Raw genomic sequence first — 19529 nt, forward strand, 5'->3', positions numbered from 1 at the left:
CTTTATTGACTATGCCAAAGCCTTTGACTGTGTGGATCACAATCAACTGTGGAAAATTCTGAAAGAGATGGGAATACCAGACCACCTGACCTGCCTCTTGAGAAACCTATATGCAGGTCAGGAAGCAACAGTTCAAACTGGACATGGAACAACAGACTGGTTCCAAACAGGAAAAGGAGTGCGTCAAGGCTGTATGTTGTCACCCTGCTTATTTAACTTCTATGCAGAGTACATCATGAGAAACACTAAACTGGAAGAAGCACAAGCTGGACTCAAGATTGCTGGGAGAAATATCAGTAACCTCAGATATGCAGATGACACCACCCTTATGGCAGAAAGTGAAGAGGAACTCAAAAGCCTCTTGATGAAAGTGAAAGAGGAGAGTGAAAAAGTTGGCTTCAAGTTCAACATTCAGAAAACTAAGATCATGGCATCTGGTCCCATCACTTCATGGGAAATAGATGGGGAAACAGTGTCAGACTTTATTTTTTGGGGCTCCCAAATCACTGCAGATGGTGATTGCAGCCATGAAATTAAAAGACGCTTACTCCTTGGAAGGAAAGTTATGACCAACCTAGATAGCATATTGAAGAGCAGAGACATTACTTTGCCAACAAAGGTCTGTCTAGTCAAGGCTATGGTTTTTCCAGTAGTCATGTATGGATGTGAGAGTTGGACTGTGAAGAAAGCTGAGTGCCGAAGAATTGATGCTTTTGAACTGTGGTGTTGGAGAAGACTCTTGAGAGTCCCTTGGACTGCAAGGAGATCCAACCAGTCCATTCTGAAAGAGATCAGCCCTGGGATTTCTTTGGAAGGAATGATGCTAAAGCTGAAACTCCAGTACTTTGGCCACCTCATGCAAAGAGTTGACTCATTGAAAAGGACTCTGATGCTGGGAGGGATTGGGGGCAGGAGCAGAAGGGGATGACAGAGGATGAGATGGCTGGATGGCATCACCGATTTGATGGACGTGAGTTTGAGTGAGTTCTGGGAGTTGGTGATGGACAGGGAGGCCTGGCATGCTTCAATTCACGGGGTGGCAAAGAGTCGGACATGACTGAGCGACTGAACTGAACTGAACAGAGAGAAAAATGACATGAGCAGGCTTACATTTTCAGGAGTTACCTAAGCCTTTTTGGAGAAAGAATTAAGGAGTCAAGAGTAGATATGTGGAAATCAGTGGAACTTATTTATTTTTGTCTAGGAGAGAAAAGATAGAAATTTGGACTCATACTGGCCACAGAAGTGAAGATACATGGATATATTTGATAGTTATTTACTGGTTAAATCATTAGGGCTTGATTATAGATTGTTGATAAAAGGTGAGGAAGTGGAGAATATGAAGAAAAACTAGTAGGAATCTGGTATACACAAGTGCATAGACAGTGATGCCATCCAGTGAGAAAGGAGATTTTGGAGGCAGATAAGTTTGAGGGGAAAAAACTATGAGTTTTAGACTTTTCAGAGTTAACATGATTTTGAAATAAATGGGGATACCAGGGAAATCATGGAATATATGGTCTTGGAGCTCAAAGGATCGCTGGAGATATTGATGCATTATGATACTTGAAACTCATGGACAGGGATGACTTAATTCAAGGGCAGCATAAAGAGTGAGAAGAAACAGGAGAGAAAACTGATGTAACGCAGAGTCTTAAGAAATTATGGCACTTTTTAAAGGCCACGTGTGAAAGTCCAGAAGTGAATATAAGTATGTGAATGTGCTGGTTGCAATGTTTAGTACAGTATTGCTGGAGAAGAAGTTAAGTGGGAGTGTACAAGGCAGTGTATGGAGAGATCATCTGGGGTCAGAATGTGGTGAGCCTGGAAGGCTTTCCTGAGCTCCAGTTTCGTTTTGGACAAAGTGGTGAGCCATGCATGAGCTTTGAAGGGGGACTGGTAAAAGGATCAAATTTGCATTTTACACAAATTATTCTGGCAACAGTATGCAAGGCAGATTAACAGTTTGGGAGGCTGGAGACACTGGAATATAAATTAAGGAGCTGTTATAATCCCACAGTGGCTGTGAGAATGGAGACAAGGGATCTGAGAAACATAGCATTGTCTAAGTACTGGGAGAGTCACAGTGGCCTCTGAAACCCAGATGACCTGTGCCATTCAACAAGACATGACATGAGAATTAGGTTCAGAAATATGGGGAAAACAGTTGTAAGCTTTGCTTTGGATGTGTTACATTTCATATGCTAACTTGTCCAGTAGACAGTTGGAAGCTCAGGAGAGAAGTTGAGGCCAGTGCTGTAAATGTAGGAGCCTGCGCAGGATTCTTCATTGAATACATGGGTTTGGATGAAAACTATCTGAAAGCCAAGTTCCCTGTTTATGGGACAGGAGGAGGAAACAGGTTCTGTAGTCTACTAAGAAAGTCAGAGAGTGAGAACTGAGGGAGTACTGTCTCTCAGCTACCAGAAAGCAGAGTGATTGAAGGAGTAGGAAGCCCACAATGCCAAATGCTGTAGTATGAGCTCACTGCCTAGACTGCTGGCGCTGTGAGTAGAAGTTACTGATGGGACTTCCCTGGTGGTCCAATGCTTGGGACTTTGCTTTCCAATGCGGGGGTTCAGTCTCTAGTTAGGGAGCTATGATCCCGCATGCCTCAGGGCTGAAAAAAACAAAACATAAAGCAGAAGCAATCTTGTAACAAATTCAATAAAGACTTTAAAAATGGTGCATGTCAAAAGAAATCTTTAAAAAGGAAGTTACTGCTAAGCCCTGAATAATCCGTTTCAAAGTGTAACCACAGAATCACTACTTCTAAAATGGTGGAGGCCAGTTGTCATGTGCTTAGGAAGGAAATAAGGAAAACCAGACAGGAGGAAATTTATCTGCATTTCCATTACTCATATTTTATAATTTTTATTGTTTTTCTGGCCCCTGTGACCATTTAATCAAAAAAGATTGTTGTTTTAAAACTATTTATGAAGTGTTATATAAATATAACCATTTTTTTTTTCAAATAGCTCCATTTTCATCACATACCTCATAGTTGCATTGCTAAAGCCTTTTTATTCAGTGGACTTTTATGACTATACCAGCAGGCTGGCCTTAGGTAACTTCGTGTTTTCCAATGCGTAAGAAAAGCTTTTCCATCAAAATAGTCTGTTTTCCTGTGCATGATGAAGTGATCTGGCTCTAACTTGTCAAAAGGTAATTAAGATACCAGCATAAAAATATAATTAGATATTATAAACTTAAATGGGTTTGTCTCTTCAGCAAGTATTTTCAAGTCCACATGTAAAGTCCAGAATGCTGCTATATTTTCTGATCCCAATTAGATACAGTCTTCTGGTCGACTTCTACAAATTGCCAAAGCCCTGATGGAAGATGCTGGCAGATACACGTGTGTGGCTACCAATGCAGCTGGAGAAACACAGCAGCACATTCAACTGCATGTACATGGTAATGGCACCTCCATGTCTTAACAAAAGAGCATTTCTATGGTCTTTTTAAAAAAAAACATTGGGCTCGTTTTTATTGAATTGTAATGTAAAAGAAATGAGGGTTTATTTTAGTCCGTATGAGAAAAGTATATAGTTTACATTATGGTCATTACTCATTGAAGATCTTCAGTTTTCATGTTGTCAAATAGACAAGCTAGAGCTCATAAACACACACACCACCTTGTGTTTTAATTGTTTGAATTCTGTCAGCTGATAGCTTTGTACAGATAACTTTTGTTGAAAAACCAGAAGTTGCAGGTTTTTTCCTTCGCATTGTCTATGATTATCTTGCCTGCCTAAAAGATGAATGTTTTGAAGCTAGACATGAGTAGAAGCTATCTTTGGCTGAGGATCTTCCCTCGTGTACTTTAGTAAAAAGTCTGAGTGGCCATGGAATGCCTCATGAATACTGCAGCTTCGCAGTAAACTTGAAAGACTCCTGAACTGTCATTGTGAGACTTCAGATCTGTAGAGGTTCATCAGAAAGGACCAAGAATTGAACGTCTGGACTTTCCTAATTCAGCCAAGGATATTTACAGAGAGCTAGCGAAGATCTCCTTGTACACTTTATTCATTTTCTCTAATTCATGCGATTGCTTGTTAAGCCTTTTATTCATTCATTCCATCCATTCATTCATATATTCACCCCATATTTACTGAGTGATCTAAACCTGAAATAACACCCCAGCATTTAGCTTAACTCCAGGTATATAGTAGGAAGTCAATAAATGTTTGACAAATGAAAGAGTAAATAATAAGTGAATGAAAAAATTTTGTGTGAACATTGAATTCTTCTCATCTGTTTCGTTACATGTTTTCTTTTAATTAAATCACCCAGTTAAAAAATTAAAATGATCAATTCTCTAAATGTTTCCAATAAACCCACTTTATTCTTTCCCCCGTTTTTCAGATATGAATATCTGACTTACCATATACACAAACTATATTTCTTAGAGGACCTTTAGTTTTTCATTGAATAATTAACTTAATGATCAATATCTGACTGTAACCATTTTGGAATTGTCTCACCATACTTGAGGGTTAGGGGACAGATTGACCGTGCTCTTCCTTAAGTTGCCTTGAATTTACCTCATTCCTTGTGAGGCCTCTGTATGTTTCCAGTATTCTTTGGCAGCTGTCTCCAGCATTTACTCAGACCTCAACTTCCATCTAAGAGTGTGCTGGGGGTGGGCTTGCTCTCCCCAGTTTTCCTGCCCTGAGTCTCCTTGTCTCCTTTTTGTATAGATTATTTATCTTCTCCTTTCCAATAGCTTCAGTCCTAATCTGGTCTCCCATTGCTGGCTAAGAGGAAGCAGTTGAGTAGGATAGCATGATATGTTGCCATCATCTCAGGCACTGGACTGATGCCAACTTTGGTTTAAATTCTTTGTTAACCATGATTTGTATAACTTTGAGCAAGCTACTTAATTAATCTGAGTATCTGACTTGAAGAGTGCTTTTGAGGTTTAAAGGTTTTAGATATAATATTATCTCCCACTTCTACTCTTTCAGAAGCTGTCCAGAAAAGAGAAGTTATTTGTTCTCTAGACTGCTTTAAATTACTTAAATGAAAACTCTGTAGTGAAGAAGAGAACATGTCCCCAGAACTGGGAAGAACCAGACCTCAGTATTTGGGGCTCCCAGACTTGTATTCATAAAAATCATATGTATTGCTTTTTAGAAATACATCTTTCTGGATGCTTTCCCACATCTCATGAAACAGCATCTCTCATGCAAGTAATCTGAGCCTTTACATGGAAAAACATTGGCCCAGACTGTAAAGACTGGTCTAGAGACTTGCCAGTGTAGTCAAGACTGACTGAAGACTAGAGTCCGTGAAAGAACTCGAGTATATCATCAAACACAGGGCAACAACAGAAAAGAAAAAAGCAGATCCAATATCTGAGAAAACACAAGTCTATCAACATACTATCTAACTATGGTAACAAAATACATGTTAGCAAGAGATTCAATTAGAGTACACAAGTAGAAAATCCTCAGAGACAAGGAGAAGGAGGCTGGAGGATATCTGGGTTAGTGTGAAAAAAGAGAAACACAAGGTTGGTGATTGTAAGGATTTTTTTTAAAAACTACCAGACTAGTCAGAAAATAGAAAAGTCTTCTTGATATGAATTACCATAGAATAGAAGTAAGATATATTACTAGCTGAAAATGTTTCCCCTAATAGGATCTTGACTTGTCTGGATAACATTTCATCAACCTGAAGGAAGAATAAATGATGAAGTGAACTTCTAATCTAATATTGATCATGATCAACCTGGAGGAAGTAGTTAACATGACATGTGACAGGAATATGAACAGAAAGTGATGTATCATCTTGGCCTTCATGATGGCTGTGTCACATTGGAGGGACATGGTGCCAGACTTGATCCTGTCCTCTTTCATATTTGTATTCATAATTTCAGGGAGAATTGGAGATGTTAAAAAAGATGTAGGAATTTCTAAGGGATTAGTTGGTGGATTTCACAAAGACCTCAGAGGTTAAAAATGACAAATTAATCTGAGGCAAAAAAATTGCATAAGAATAGGGAGAGAGTGGTTAAAGATACCACACATTGAATTACTTGAGATATTAATGACTCTCTCTAATTATTAATTTGATAATTCAATTTTGTAATAAAGCTAAGAAGTCAGTAATAGAAGTTTGTAGTAGCCTGCTTATACTCTTGCTTTCTGAGTGCTTCCAAAGTATTATATAGAAGTCTGGTGCTGTATATTAAGAGGGACATTGAAAAATCTATAGGCAAAGCAACGGTCATTTAATTATTTCTTTTATTATTTAACCAATCCTATAGCTGTTTTTCAAATTAGGATTTGTTTTAATCCCAGGACTAACACATTCAGCAAGTGAGTCTTTTGTATCCATACAATTGTCATCCAAAAGTATTCAGTCCTAAGAAACTCAGCTTTCAACATGCTTATTATTTTGCTTTTCTATAAAAAAAGGAGTGTAGATGCTTCCATTTTTCTCAAACATGGAAAAAAGTGTTTCCAAAAGGTGGAGTAAGGGTGCATGGTCTCCTGGACTGGAAATGAAGTCATCATCACGAGAAGGGGAACATTCTTATGATCCCTTGGGTTTTCCAAGGGAAGTTCTATTATAGACGGCAGAGGCTCTCAGTAGGTGGTCCTTTTGATGATCAAAGTTTCATAATTCTTGAAGTTCTAATTCTCTAGACCAAACTATGAAATTATATTTAAACCTCAAATACTTGCCAAGTGAGACAGATGTTTCCACAAACAAATGATTCTTTGGGGTCTAATGGCCCAAGCATTCGTCTGCACGTAATTATTTTCTAGCCAAAATCAACCAAGGTGAAGCACCCAGAAGTAGAATATTGTAGTGAAAAGCTTTGAACTGGATAATACACTCCAAGTATTATCCGGAGGACAGTGGGCTTAGATGCTAACTTTTTAAAAGCTTAGTTTTCTCATCTGTAAAATGGAAAGGATGAAGATAATACCACAATCAGGGAAGTTGTTCTGAGGAATCAATGCAAGACTAGACATGAAAAATATAGCCTGGTGTCTGGTTCCTGGTCATCATCTGTAAATAGCAGCTTAATGACTGTTTTGGCCAAACACATATTTGGCTTCTGGCCCTGCTCATTACACCAACATTTTAACAAATATATCTAATGTCCTGCTGTCTTTACTGCTGGCCAGGAACTATTTTGTGTCTGTATTACTTGTCTGGCTAAAACATTAGTAGAGCACCCTTCATTTTATTATTTGGATGTATTTGCTTGGCTAAAATATGCTAACACCCACTTAAATTTTTTTTTCTATATCATTTTTGTGTTTTGTGTAATAGCTCACTTGTGGCCTAGAGGAACTTGAGAATATTGTAGAGAACTTTTATCTTTTAAAGGATAACTTTAGTTCAGGGCTCTACTATGCTATTTTCTTGGTATTGGTGAATTTATTATTCATTGTATTATAATTTTCATGGTTAGGGAGTCTCCAAGGCACTTTTGATCAGTTATATATTAATTCAAATTTTACCATGATTTTAAAAAAATGAATTAATGTCTCTGAATGATTAAAGTAATAGCAAAATTTAGACCCACAATATGTTCAGAGGAAGGTGTTTTGATTTTGGCATGATACATGCCTGGAGCCTTTAGAAGAAAGCAAGCCAGTAAGTTGAATAGAGTTCAGTCTTCTACTTGGAGTACACAGTATGCAGACATCTTATTGTTATCACAAAATATTATTACCTTACTAATTCTTCTTCTACAACAGTGTTCACCTAAATTCAGTATTCCAAAACCATCTCTTTGTGCAGAAAGGGAATAATAGTATTTATATTTTTATTTAGTTTTTATGTTAAATGAACGAGCACCCTTTATTGAAGAGGCTAATCTTTCCCCAACTGAATGGCTTGGCATGCTTTTTGAAGTCATTTGATTGTACATGTAAGGGTTAAATTTCTCTAAAATCAATTCTGTTCCATTGCCTAATTGTGATTCTTATAACAGTACCACTCTGTCTTTTATTCTTTTTTCCCCAGCTTTATTGAGATATAATTGATGAATAAAATTCTATACGTTTTAAGTGTACCAGGGGATGATTCAATGTATGTATACTTTGTGAAATATTATTACAATCAAATTAACACATCCACCATTTTACACAGTTACTATTTTTGTGTGTGTAGTGAGAACATTTAAGATCTACTGTGTTACCAGTACAGTATTTAGAAGTACAATAGTCACCATGGTGTACATTAGACTTCCAGAACTTGATCTTGTAAATGAAGGGTTGTACCTTTTGACCAGTATCTCCCCATTTCCCCCACCCCCCAGCCCCTGGTACCACCATTCTATTCTCAGGTTCTATGAGTTCAACTCTTTAAATTCCACATAGAAGTGAGATCATATAGTATTTATTTTTCTCTGTCTGGCTTATTTCACTCAGCATAAGGTCCTATAGTTTCATTCAGGTTGTTTTAAGTGACATAATTTCCTGCCTTCTTGTGACTAAGAAGTATTCCGTCTGTCTGTCTGTCTGTCTCTCTCTCTATATATATATAATGTATGACAGTGCATATAATAAACACACAGAGGGAATGAGAGAGAGAAAGACAGCATCTTCATTATCCATTCATGTATCTATGGACACTTAGATTGTTTCTATGTCTTGGCTTTTTTAAATAATTCTGCAATGAACATGGGAGTTATAGATATCTTTGAGATACTGATTTTATTTGCTTCAGAATATAACCAAATATGGGATTGCTGGACCATATGGTAGTTCTATTTTTAACTTTTTTGAGGAAAGTTCATGCTGTTTTCTAGTGGTCATTACCATTTACATTCCTACTGAGAGTGTACGAATTTCTTTTTTTCCACATTCTCACTAATGCTTGTTATTGCTTGTATTTTTTATAACCATACTAATGGGTGTGAGGTGATAATTCACTTGTGATTTTGATTTACATTTCCCTGATAATTAGTGATGGTGAGCTCCTTTTCTTGTACCTGTTGGCCATTTGTGTATCTTCTTTGAAAAACTGTCTATTCAGGTCCTTTGCCCATTATATATTTGTATTATTTATTATTTGTTGGTGGCTTTTTTTTTTTTTTTTGCTATTGCATTGTCTAAATTTCTTGTATATTTTTATTATTCACCCTTTATTATATATATGGATATGACACCCAAAGCACAAACAATAAAAGCAAAATAAACAAGTGGAGTTACATCAAACTGAAAAGCTTCTGCAAAGTAAAGGAACCCATCAGAAAAATGAAAAGCAACCTACAAAATAGAAGAAAATATTTGCAAACCACATATATATATTTGCATTTATTGTTCATGCTTTTGGTGTCATATCCAAGAAATCATTACCAAGAACACTGTCAGGGAACTTTATTCTTATGTTTTCTTCTAGGAGTTTGTGGTTTCAGGTCTTACATTTAAGTGTTTAGTCCATTTTGAGTTAAGTCTTTAGTATAATACTGAATTGAATACAGTACTTGATTTTCATATGTTAAGCCAACCCTGCCATTCTGGAATAAATTCCTCTTAGTCACGGTGCATAATATGTTTTACGTGTTGCTGGATTCACCTTACTAGTATTTTTTGATGATTTTTGTGTCTCTTTTCATAAGGGATATTGATCATAGTGTCCTTTTATTGACTCTCTCTGTCTGGTTCTGTTATCATGTTACACTGACCTCTTCGAATGATTGAAGAAGTGTTTCACTCATTGTCTGCTTTATTTTGAAAGAGTTTGTGAAGGACTCAGTTTAATTCTAAAATGTTTGGCAGAATTCACTATTAAAGCCATTCTCCAGTTTTGTGAGCATGTATGTGAAGGACTTTTTTTTAATGCTTATTAATGCAATTTGTTTTTATGTGTCTATTCAGATTTTCAGTTTCTTTTTGAGTTTGTGTTAGTAGTTTGTATCTTTCTAAGAAATTATCTATTACATCTAGGTTATAACCTAGTTGTTGGCACAAAACTGTTTATAATATTACTGTATAATTGTAATTCTGTAAGGTTGGTAGCAATGACCTTTGTTTCTTTCCTGATCGAAGTAATTTGGTCTCCTCTCTTTTGTTTTGTCTTGGTCAGTTGGGCTAAAATTTTGTCCCTTTTATTGATCTTTCAAAAAACCAGATTTTAGTTTCATTGATTTTCTCTTTCTTTCTATTGTCTATTTTTTCTCTGTTCTTTATTATTCCCTTTATTTTGCCCGCTTTGGGTTTAGTTTACTTTTCTTTATTATTCTGGTTTCTTTAGGTGGAATGTTAGGTTACTGATTTGAGTTTTTAATATAGTTGTTTACAGCTATGAATTTCACTCTCTGTTGCTTTATGTGCATCCTGTAAGTTTTCATGTGTTGTATTTTTATTTTATCTCAGGGTATTATGTAATATCTTATATGATTTCTTCTTGGAGAAACATGTTATTTAGGAGTGCGTTATTTCATTTCTACATATTTGTGAATTTCCCAACTCTTCTCTTACGATTGATCCATAATTTCATTCTGTTGTGGTTTAAAAACACACTTTGTATGATTTAATCCTTTTAAATGTCTGGAGACTTCTCTTATAGCCTAACATATGGTTTATTCTTAAAAATATTCCATGTGCACTTGAGAAGGATGTTGATTTTGCTATTCTTGTGTGGACTATTCTGTGTATATCTCTTGATGTATAGTGTTGTTCAGTTTTGTCTAATTGTTATATCTGTTCTTGAAAGTGGATGTCTCCGACTATTCTTATTGAATTGTCTTTCTTCCTTACATTCTGCAAAATTTTTGTTCCATGTATCTAGAGACACTATTGTCTTGTGAATGTGTATATTAGTTACTCAGTTGTTTCTGACTCCTTGCGACCCCATGGACTGTAGCCCACCAGGCTCCTCTGCCCATGATATTCTCCAGGCAATAACGCTGGAGTGGGTGGCCATTCATTCCCTTCTCCAGGGGATCTTCCCGACCCAGGGATTGAACCCTGGTCTCCTGCACTGCAGGTAGATTCTTTTCCTGGAAAATTCCATGGACAGAGGAGCCTGGCAGGCTACAGTCCATGGGGTCGCAGAGAGTCAGGCATGGCTGAGTGCCTAACACTTTCACTTATGGGCTTCCCTGGGGGCCCAAATGGTAAAAAATCTTCCTGTTCTGCAGGAGACCTGGGTTCAATCCATGCGTCAGGAAGATCCTCTAGAGAAGGAATGGCTACCCACTCCAGTATTCTTTCTCTGAGAATTCCAAGGATAAAGGAACCTGGTGGGCTACACTTCCTGGGATTGCCATGAGTCAGATACCACTGAGTAACTGTTTTGCGAATATGTGATTATAATTGTCATGTATTTTGGATAAATTGATATTTTGTGTCATTTAAAAATATCTTACTTGGTTGCTACTAATAGTTTTTCTTTCAAAATCTGGTGTTTTTTTTTTTATACTGGTATAGCCTCTCCATTTTTATTTGTTTACTGCTTGCATGATATCTTTTCCATCCTTTTACTTTCAACCTATTTGTGTCTTTGAATCCAAAGTGGATCACTTGTAGACAACATATAGTTAGGTCATGTTTTTATTTTTCTTTTGCTTTTTAAATCCATTCTGCTGGTCTCTTCTGCCTTTTGCATAGGGTATTTATACATTTGCATTTAATATAGTTACTGAGATGCTAGGATTTATGTCTATTTATATGTATGTTTGTATGTGTTGTTTTTGTGTTCTTCCATTACTGCCTTTTTGTGTTAAATAGATATTTTCTTGTGTACCATTTTATCTTATTCCTTCTTTTTCCATATTTTTGAGTTTTAGTGGTTGCCCTAAGGATTACAATTAGCATCTTAATTAATAATGTTAATCATTTGGATTAATACTAATTTAGTTTCAGTATTATAAAAACTTTGCTCCTATATAGATCCCTCCCCTTTCCCCTCCTTTGTGCTATTATAGTCATACAAATTACATCTTTATTCATCATGTGCCTATCAATATATATTTATAAGCATTGATTTATGTTATTGTCTTTTAAATCAGGAAGGAGAAAACAGTGTTATCTGCAAAATATACAGTTTTACTGTCTTTACTATTAGTTACCTCTACCAGTCCTCTTTACTTCTTTATATGTATTAAAGTCACTCTTTTTATGCAGCCTGAAGGACTTCCTTTAGTATTTTTAAAAAATTTAATGTTATCAATCAGTGGACATTAAAATAGGGAGATTATTATGAATTATCTAGATGGACCCAGACACGTCATGAAAAGTAGAAAATTAAGGCAGAATTGAGAATGATGAGATGGGAGGTCTTATGACCTTCCCTATTACTAGCTTTGTAGATGGAGGAAGGTGTCCACAACTCAAGGAATATGTGTCCTCTCTAAAAGTTGGAAAGAAAGTGAAGTCACTCAGTCGTGTCCAACTGTTTGCAACCCCATGGACTGTAGCCCGCCAGGCTCCTCTGTCCATGGGATTCTCCAGGCAAGAATACTGGAGTGGGTTGCCATTTCCTTCTCCAGGGGATCTTCCCAAACCAGGGATCGAACCCGGGTGCCCCGCATTGCAGGCAGATGCTTTATCCTCTGAATAGGAAAGAAAACAGGTTTTCCTTTGAACCCAGCAGAAAGGAAATGAGTCCTCCTGCAACTTTGATTTTAACCCAGTGAAGCCATGTTGATTTCTGACCCACAAAACTGTGAAATAATACACTTGTGCTGTTTAAACTACCAGGTTTGAAATAATTTGTTATGGAAGGGAAAGGAAACTAATACGGTAACTTTCCTGGACAATCTCTGTGAAGTCTGTTGTGGTAGACTTTAAAATGCCTCTGGGAAAGGGACTGATTTCACTGAGCAAATTTTGGGTCTGGATAGTTAAAGACAAGTCCTAGGAGTGGAAATGTCCAGAGAAAGGCCAGACAGGTCAAATAGTGAGTCTTCTAGGAATGGGGCTTTTAGGTAGCTCTGATCCCCGCCAATATTTACTGTGCTTTTTGTCACTGTGGCTGCAGAGCTATTTGTTTTCAAGATTACTGCTGAGGTAAGGAAAGAGTGATGGGAAGAGAGGCAGATAAAATGTTGTAACACTCACTCTTCTTAATTAGATTTAGCTCTTTTTCTTGAATAAACACTTCGTGAATTATTGTAAGCATTTGGTTAATTCCCCGAGTTCTAAGAAAGTTTGTTTTGATAATTTTCCAATGTTCTTTTTTTTTTTTTTTTTATGGTGGAGTGGATTTTGCAAGTTCTTATTCTACCATTCTTGCTGACATCTAATCTTTTCTCTTTAAGTTCTCTAGTGGAATGAAAAATAGCCAATCTGCTTCATGGCTGTTATATTTCTTATTCCCACCATATTGTTTTATTGCAGCAGTTACATAGCCTGTCAAAGCCATCAATGATCACTTCAGTCCAGCAGGCTTCAAGTTAATATTTAAATAACTGTTTTGGAGCAATGTGCCACGGGCTAATTATTTTTCCTTTCCAGTTGTAAAAGTCAGATAGTCGTATTTAAAGGTCTTTTTTTTTTTTTTTTTGCTTAAATGCCATAAGTCAGAATTCAACAGAAAACAGAAACAGTCTAAGCATTTCAAACAGGAAGATTTAATACATTGATTCAGATAAGATCAGTCACTCAGTCGTGTCCGACTCTTTGCAACCCCATGAATCGCAGCACGCCAGGCCTCCCTGTCCATCACCAACTCCCAGAGTTCACTCAGACTCACGTCCATCGAGTCAGTGATGCCATCCAGCCATCTCATCCTCTGTTGTCCCCTTCTCCTCCTGCCCCCAATCCTTCCCAGTATCAGAGTCTTTTCCAATGAGTCAACTCTTCGCATGAGGTGGCCAAAGTACTGGAGTTTCAGCCTTAGCATCATTCCTTCCAAAGAAATCCCAGGGCTGATCTTCAGAATGGACTGGTTGGATCTCCTTGCAGTCCAAGGGACTCTCAAGAGTCTTCTCCAACACCATAGTTCAAAAGCATCAATTCTTCGGCACTCAGCCTTCTTCACAGTCCAACTCTCACATCCATACATGACCACAGGAAAAACCATAGCCTTGACTAGATGAACCTTTGTTGGCAAAGTAATGTCTCTGCTTTTGAATGTGCTATCTAGGTTGGTCACAACTTTCCTTCCAAGGAGTAAGCGTCTTTTAATTTCATGGTTGCAGTCACCATCTGTAGTGATTTTGGAGCCCAGAAAAATAAAGTCTGGCACTGTTTCCACTGTTTCCCCATCTATTTCCCATGAAGTGATGGGACCGGATGCCATGATCTTCATTTTCTGAATGTTGAGCTTTAAGCCAACTTTTTCACTCTCCTCTTTCACTTTCATCAAGAGGCTTTTTAGTTCCTCTTCACTTTCTGCCATAAGGGTGGTGTCATCTGCATATCTGAGGTTATTGATATTTCTGCGGGCAATCTTGATTCCAGCTTGTGCTTCTTCCAGCCCAGCGTTTCTCATGATGTACTCTGCATATAAGTTAAATAAACAGGATGACAATATACAGCCTTGACAAACTCCTTTTCCTATTTGGAACCAGTCTGTTGTTCCATGTCCAGTTCTAACTGTTGCTTCCTGACCTGCATACAAATTTCTCAAGAGGCAGATCAGGTGGTCTGGTATTCCCATCTCTTTCAGAATTTTCCACAGTTTATTGTGATCCACACAGTCAAAGGCTTTGGCATAGTCAATAAAGCAGATGTAGATGTGTTTCTGGAACTCTCTTGCTTTTTCCATGATCCAGTGGATGTTGGCAATTTGATCTCTGGTTCCTCTGCCTTTTCTAAAACCAGCTTGAACATCAGGAAGTTCACGGTTCACATATTGCTGAAGCCTGGCTTGGAGAATTTTGAGCATTACTTTACTAGCGTGTGAGATGAGTGCAAATGAACTACAGGTTTGAGTGACCTCTAAACTTTGTCTTCAGGAACAACTTCCAAAAAAATAGAAATCTGATCTATAAGGTCATCTATTTTTGAGGACAGGGTTTATTTTAAACTTGTCAGAAACCACCTTTGAATTATATTGTTTGTTATTCCTTTTGCTTGCTTGTTTGTTTGCTTTGGTATAGTCTTCTATTATTTCTTTATTCCTGATTTCTTTGGGTTTATTTTATTGGTCTTTTTCTAGAATCTGAGTTGAATGCTTAGAACATTTATTTTTAGCATTTCTTAGTTTTTAATATATTAATTAGAACTTTAAGATTGCCTTTGGGTAATGTACTGCTTATTGATGGCCCACAGATTTTAGTTTTAATCAGTCTCATTCTAATTAATTTTTTCTGCCTGTATACATTTGTCTTGATTTCCTCTTTAATAAGGTTTTTCCCCATGTAGGGAACTTTGCATTTTACTACTGAGTTCTGTGATTTTCTTATTATGATTTTTTAAATTGTGGTATAAATACATTATTGAGATTTTTTGTGACCTAATATATAATCTGTTTTGAAAATATTCTGTTGCCACTTGAAAATAATATGTATTCTTTGTTAACAATAAATACACAAATAACATGTGTGTGTATAAACATATGTCAGTTCAGTTCATTCGCTCAGTCGTGTCCGACTCTTTGCAACCGCATGAACCGCAGCACGCCAGGCCTCCCTGTCCATCACCAACTCCTGGAGTCCACCCAAACCTATGTCCACTGAGTTGGTGATGCCATCCAACCATCTCATCCTCTGTCGTCCCCTTCTCCTCCTGTCCTCAATCTTTCCCAGCATCAGGGTCTTTTCCAGTGAGTCAGCTCTTCACATCAGGTGGCCAAAGTACTGGAGTTTCAGCTTCAACATCAGTCCTTCCAACGAACACCCAGGACTGATCTCCTTTAGGATGGACTGGTTGGATCTCCTTGCAGTCCAAGGGACTCTCAAGAGTCTTCTCCAACACCACAGTTCAAAAGCATCAATTCTTCGGCACTCAGCTTTCTTTATAGTCCAACTCATCCATACATGACCACAGGAAAAACCATAGCCTTGACTAGACGGACCTTTGTTGGCAAAGTAATGTCTCTGCTTTTTAATATGCTGTCTAGGTTGGTCATAACTTTCCTTCCAAGGAGTAAGTGTCTTTTAATTTCATGGCTGCAATCACCATCTGCAGTGATTTTGGAGCCCAGAAAAATAAAGTCAGACACTGTTTACTGTTTCCTCATCTATTTGCCATAAAGTGATGGGACCAGATGCTATGATGTTAGTTTTCTGAATGTTGAGCTTTAAACATATATATGTTTGGGTAATTTTCGCTTTCAAATTCTCTAGAACTTTATTTTTGTTTCACTATGTAGTTAATTTCTAAGAAATACTGAAATATACTACTTTTAGATTTTTCAAATTTTCTCTCCTTTTTTGTTTACAATTTTGCTTGTTTATACAATGCATAAAGCATTATCATTATAGTGGATTCTTTCTGAATTGCAACAGTTCAGTCGGTAGAAAGCATTATTTTTGCCTTGTATACCAGTTTGTCAGAAATTGATATCTCCTTTATTTTTCTTGTATATCTATGTCTAGCTCTTTACTGTCAACATTTTTACAGTTGTTTTGCTTGTGCTTTTTAATTAAAAAAAAAAAACTGATAACCTTCAGATAGTCTTAACTGTTTCTGTATTGACCAAGAAAATTAACTCATTCACATTTATGCTCTTGATTTACATATTTGATTTTATTTCTACCATCTTATTTAGTTCTAATCATTTTTCTTATTCCCTTGCCTCCTTTCCCCTTTCTGTTTTTGCTAGGTTAATGGATCAATTATTTAATTGGATATGGGGTGGAGGTGAGGGCCTCTGGTACATTGGATAAGTTAAATTTATCAAATCTTTAAAATGTTTTTTATATAAACCCCAAAGTTAACATATACATAGCATCTTTTCCAAATAAGAGAAAACCTCTAGTTTACTTGCAATTTTGTTTTTCCTCACATCCCTCCTGCATTCTTTAAGATAGGAGATGTAGGGCTTTGCTATTCCAAGCTGTCTTTACTTTTACACTATGCCTCTTAAACGTTTTGAATTCCTACTTTATATATACATGGTTTAGTCACTAAGTCATGTCCAACTCTTGCGACCCCATGGACTGTAGCCTGCCAGGTTCCTCTGTCCATGGAATTTCTCAGGCAAGAATACTGAAGTAGGTTGCCATTTCTTCAGGGGATCATCCCAACCCAGGGATCGAATTGATGTCTCTTGCTTTGCAGATGGTCTCCTGCATTGCAGGCGGATTTTTTACCTCTGAGCCACCAGGGATGCCCAACATTAAAACTAAAGCAGCATTATCTGTGATTATTTAAAGTTGAAAATGTAGTTTTCTGTTTTATTTTACTAACAGTTGTAACTTTTCTATCAAAAAAGACTCTAATAAACAAATAAAAATGATTCTAATTTCTCTGAAATGATTTAAGATAGTACTGTTCTAAGGTAAAGTCAGGCTTCCCTGGTGGCTCAGATGGTAAAGAATCTGCCTGCAACATGCGAGACTTGGGTTCGATCCCTGGGTTGGGAAGATCCCCTGGAGAAGGGCATGGCAACCCACTCCAGTATTCTTTCCTGGATCATCCCCTTGGACCAAGGAGCCTGATGGGGTACAGTCCATGGGGTTGCAAACAGCTGGACATGACTGAGTGACTAAGCACAGGGTACAGTCAGATATTTTGAGAAATACTGATGTTCTTCACTGAAAGAGTTCAAATACATTAAGATTACTTCTTGGTAAAGGCAGTTCATCATCAGACTAATCAGATTAATTGAAATTAAAAATACTCCCTTAACATTCTTTTACTACTCTGCTAATGTATGTATCCAAGGCTTTTCCATTATGGGCATAGATTAATAGATGATCCAGAAAACCTTTTAAGATCTTTTACATCCTGTTCTCACTACTGCTTAATAGTATCCCTCTGCCCATGGGGATTCTCCAGGCAAGAATACTGGCGTGGGTTGCCATGCCCTCCTCTAGGGGATCTTCCCAACCCAGGGATTGAACCCAGGTCTCTGGCTTGCAGGCAGATTCTTTACCATCTGAGCCACCAGGGAAGCCACACTTAATAGTGTACCTTAGTTTTATTCCAAATATATCATTGTATATAAGTGAAAGATAGAAAGGAAAAAAGAAAGAAATGACAAGTCCCAGTGAGGAAACCATTTCAGTTTAATACCCTATTTCTGTGTGCTAGTTACCTCTTCGGGCTTCTTGCAGAGCCACCCAGCCTGGACGATGCAGGGAAGATGCTGAATGAGACCGTGGTGGTGAACAGCCCCGTGCAGCTGGAGTGTAAAGCAGCTGGAACTCCCTCGCCTGGTCTGTTTGTTTTCGGACTCTGTAACTTACCAACATTTTAAGATTTCTGTGAATTGCTAAATCTGTTTATGAGGATACTATAGTAATTGCTAATGAAGAAAATATTATAGAATACATTTCAAATGTAAAACACTGATTAGGATATCATTTGGTGGATGATATTTTTGAATTTTCATTGCTTTTAGCTCCATGAAATAATTTACCTATTTAAATAATGGACACGTGAATAATTGCCTTACTGTGGCCACAAAACCCACAAAGTCATTGTATATACATTTATGCTGAAAATATACTTTTAATCTAGTCTAAGTTGATTATGAATCATTCATTTGATGAGACTGTTATTGTATTGATTCTCATCATTGGTAAGTTATTCATATGAATCGATAATAATATAAAATTTTTGAGGCTAATAGTGTGTTTGATTTTGATTAGAAGTCTAAACAAAATTTTTGTAGATGAGAGGCATATATTCTACATGAGAAGAAATAGAATTGATTGAAAGTTTGCTCTCAAACAAATATTGATACCTTAGAGAAAATGTAAAGAGTATACTACCCAAAGCAATTTATAGATTCAACGCAATCCCTATCAAGCTACCAACAGTATTCTTCACAGAGCTAGAACAAATAATTTCACAATTTGTATGGAAATACAAAAAACCTCGAATAGCCAAAGCGATCTTGAGAAAGAAGAATGGAACTGGAGGAATCAACCTACCTGACTTCAGGCTCTACTACAAAGCCACAGTTATCAAGACAGTATGGTACTGGCACAAAGACAGAAATATTGATCAATGGAATAAAATAGAAAGCCCAGAGATAAATCCACGCACATATGGACACCTTATCTTTGACAAAGGAGGCAAGAATATACAATGGATTAAAGACAATCTTTTTAACAAGTGGTGCTGGGAAATCTGGTCAACCACTTGTAAAAGAATGAAACTAGACCACTTTCTAACACCATACACAAAAATAAACTCAAAATGGATTAAAGATCTAAACGTAAGACCAGAAACTATAAAACTCCTAGAGGAGAACATAGGCAAAACACTCTCTGACAGACATCACAGCAGGATCCTCTATGACCCACCTCCCAGAATATTGGAAATAAAAGCAAAAATAAACAAATGGGACCTAATTAACCTTAAAAGCTTCTGCACATCAAAGGAAACTATTAGCAAGGTGAAAAGACAGCCTTCAGAATGGGAGAAAATAATAGCAAATGAAGCAACTGACAAACAACTAATCTCAAAAATATACAAGCAACTCCTACAGCT

General features: G+C 37.0%; 1 protein-coding gene across 4 annotated transcripts in view; it reads left to right on the plus strand.

Annotated features, from left to right (window-relative positions):
* Window positions 1–19529, plus strand: part of HMCN1 (hemicentin 1) — a 537282-nt gene that overhangs the window by 324078 nt on the left and 193675 nt on the right. For all 4 annotated transcript variants that reach the window (XM_027565583.1, XM_027565584.1, XM_027565586.1 and 1 more), the window contains 2 exons: window positions 3294–3417; window positions 18146–18247. In XM_027565583.1, coding sequence (XP_027421384.1) covers window positions 3294–3417; window positions 18146–18247 — 226 coding nt within the window. The remainder of the gene's footprint in view (window positions 1–3293; window positions 3418–18145; window positions 18248–19529) is intronic.

Source organism: Bos indicus x Bos taurus, chromosome 16 (assembly GCF_003369695.1).
Source record: "Bos indicus x Bos taurus breed Angus x Brahman F1 hybrid chromosome 16, Bos_hybrid_MaternalHap_v2.0, whole genome shotgun sequence".
Taxonomy (NCBI): Eukaryota; Metazoa; Chordata; class Mammalia; order Artiodactyla; family Bovidae; genus Bos; species Bos indicus x Bos taurus.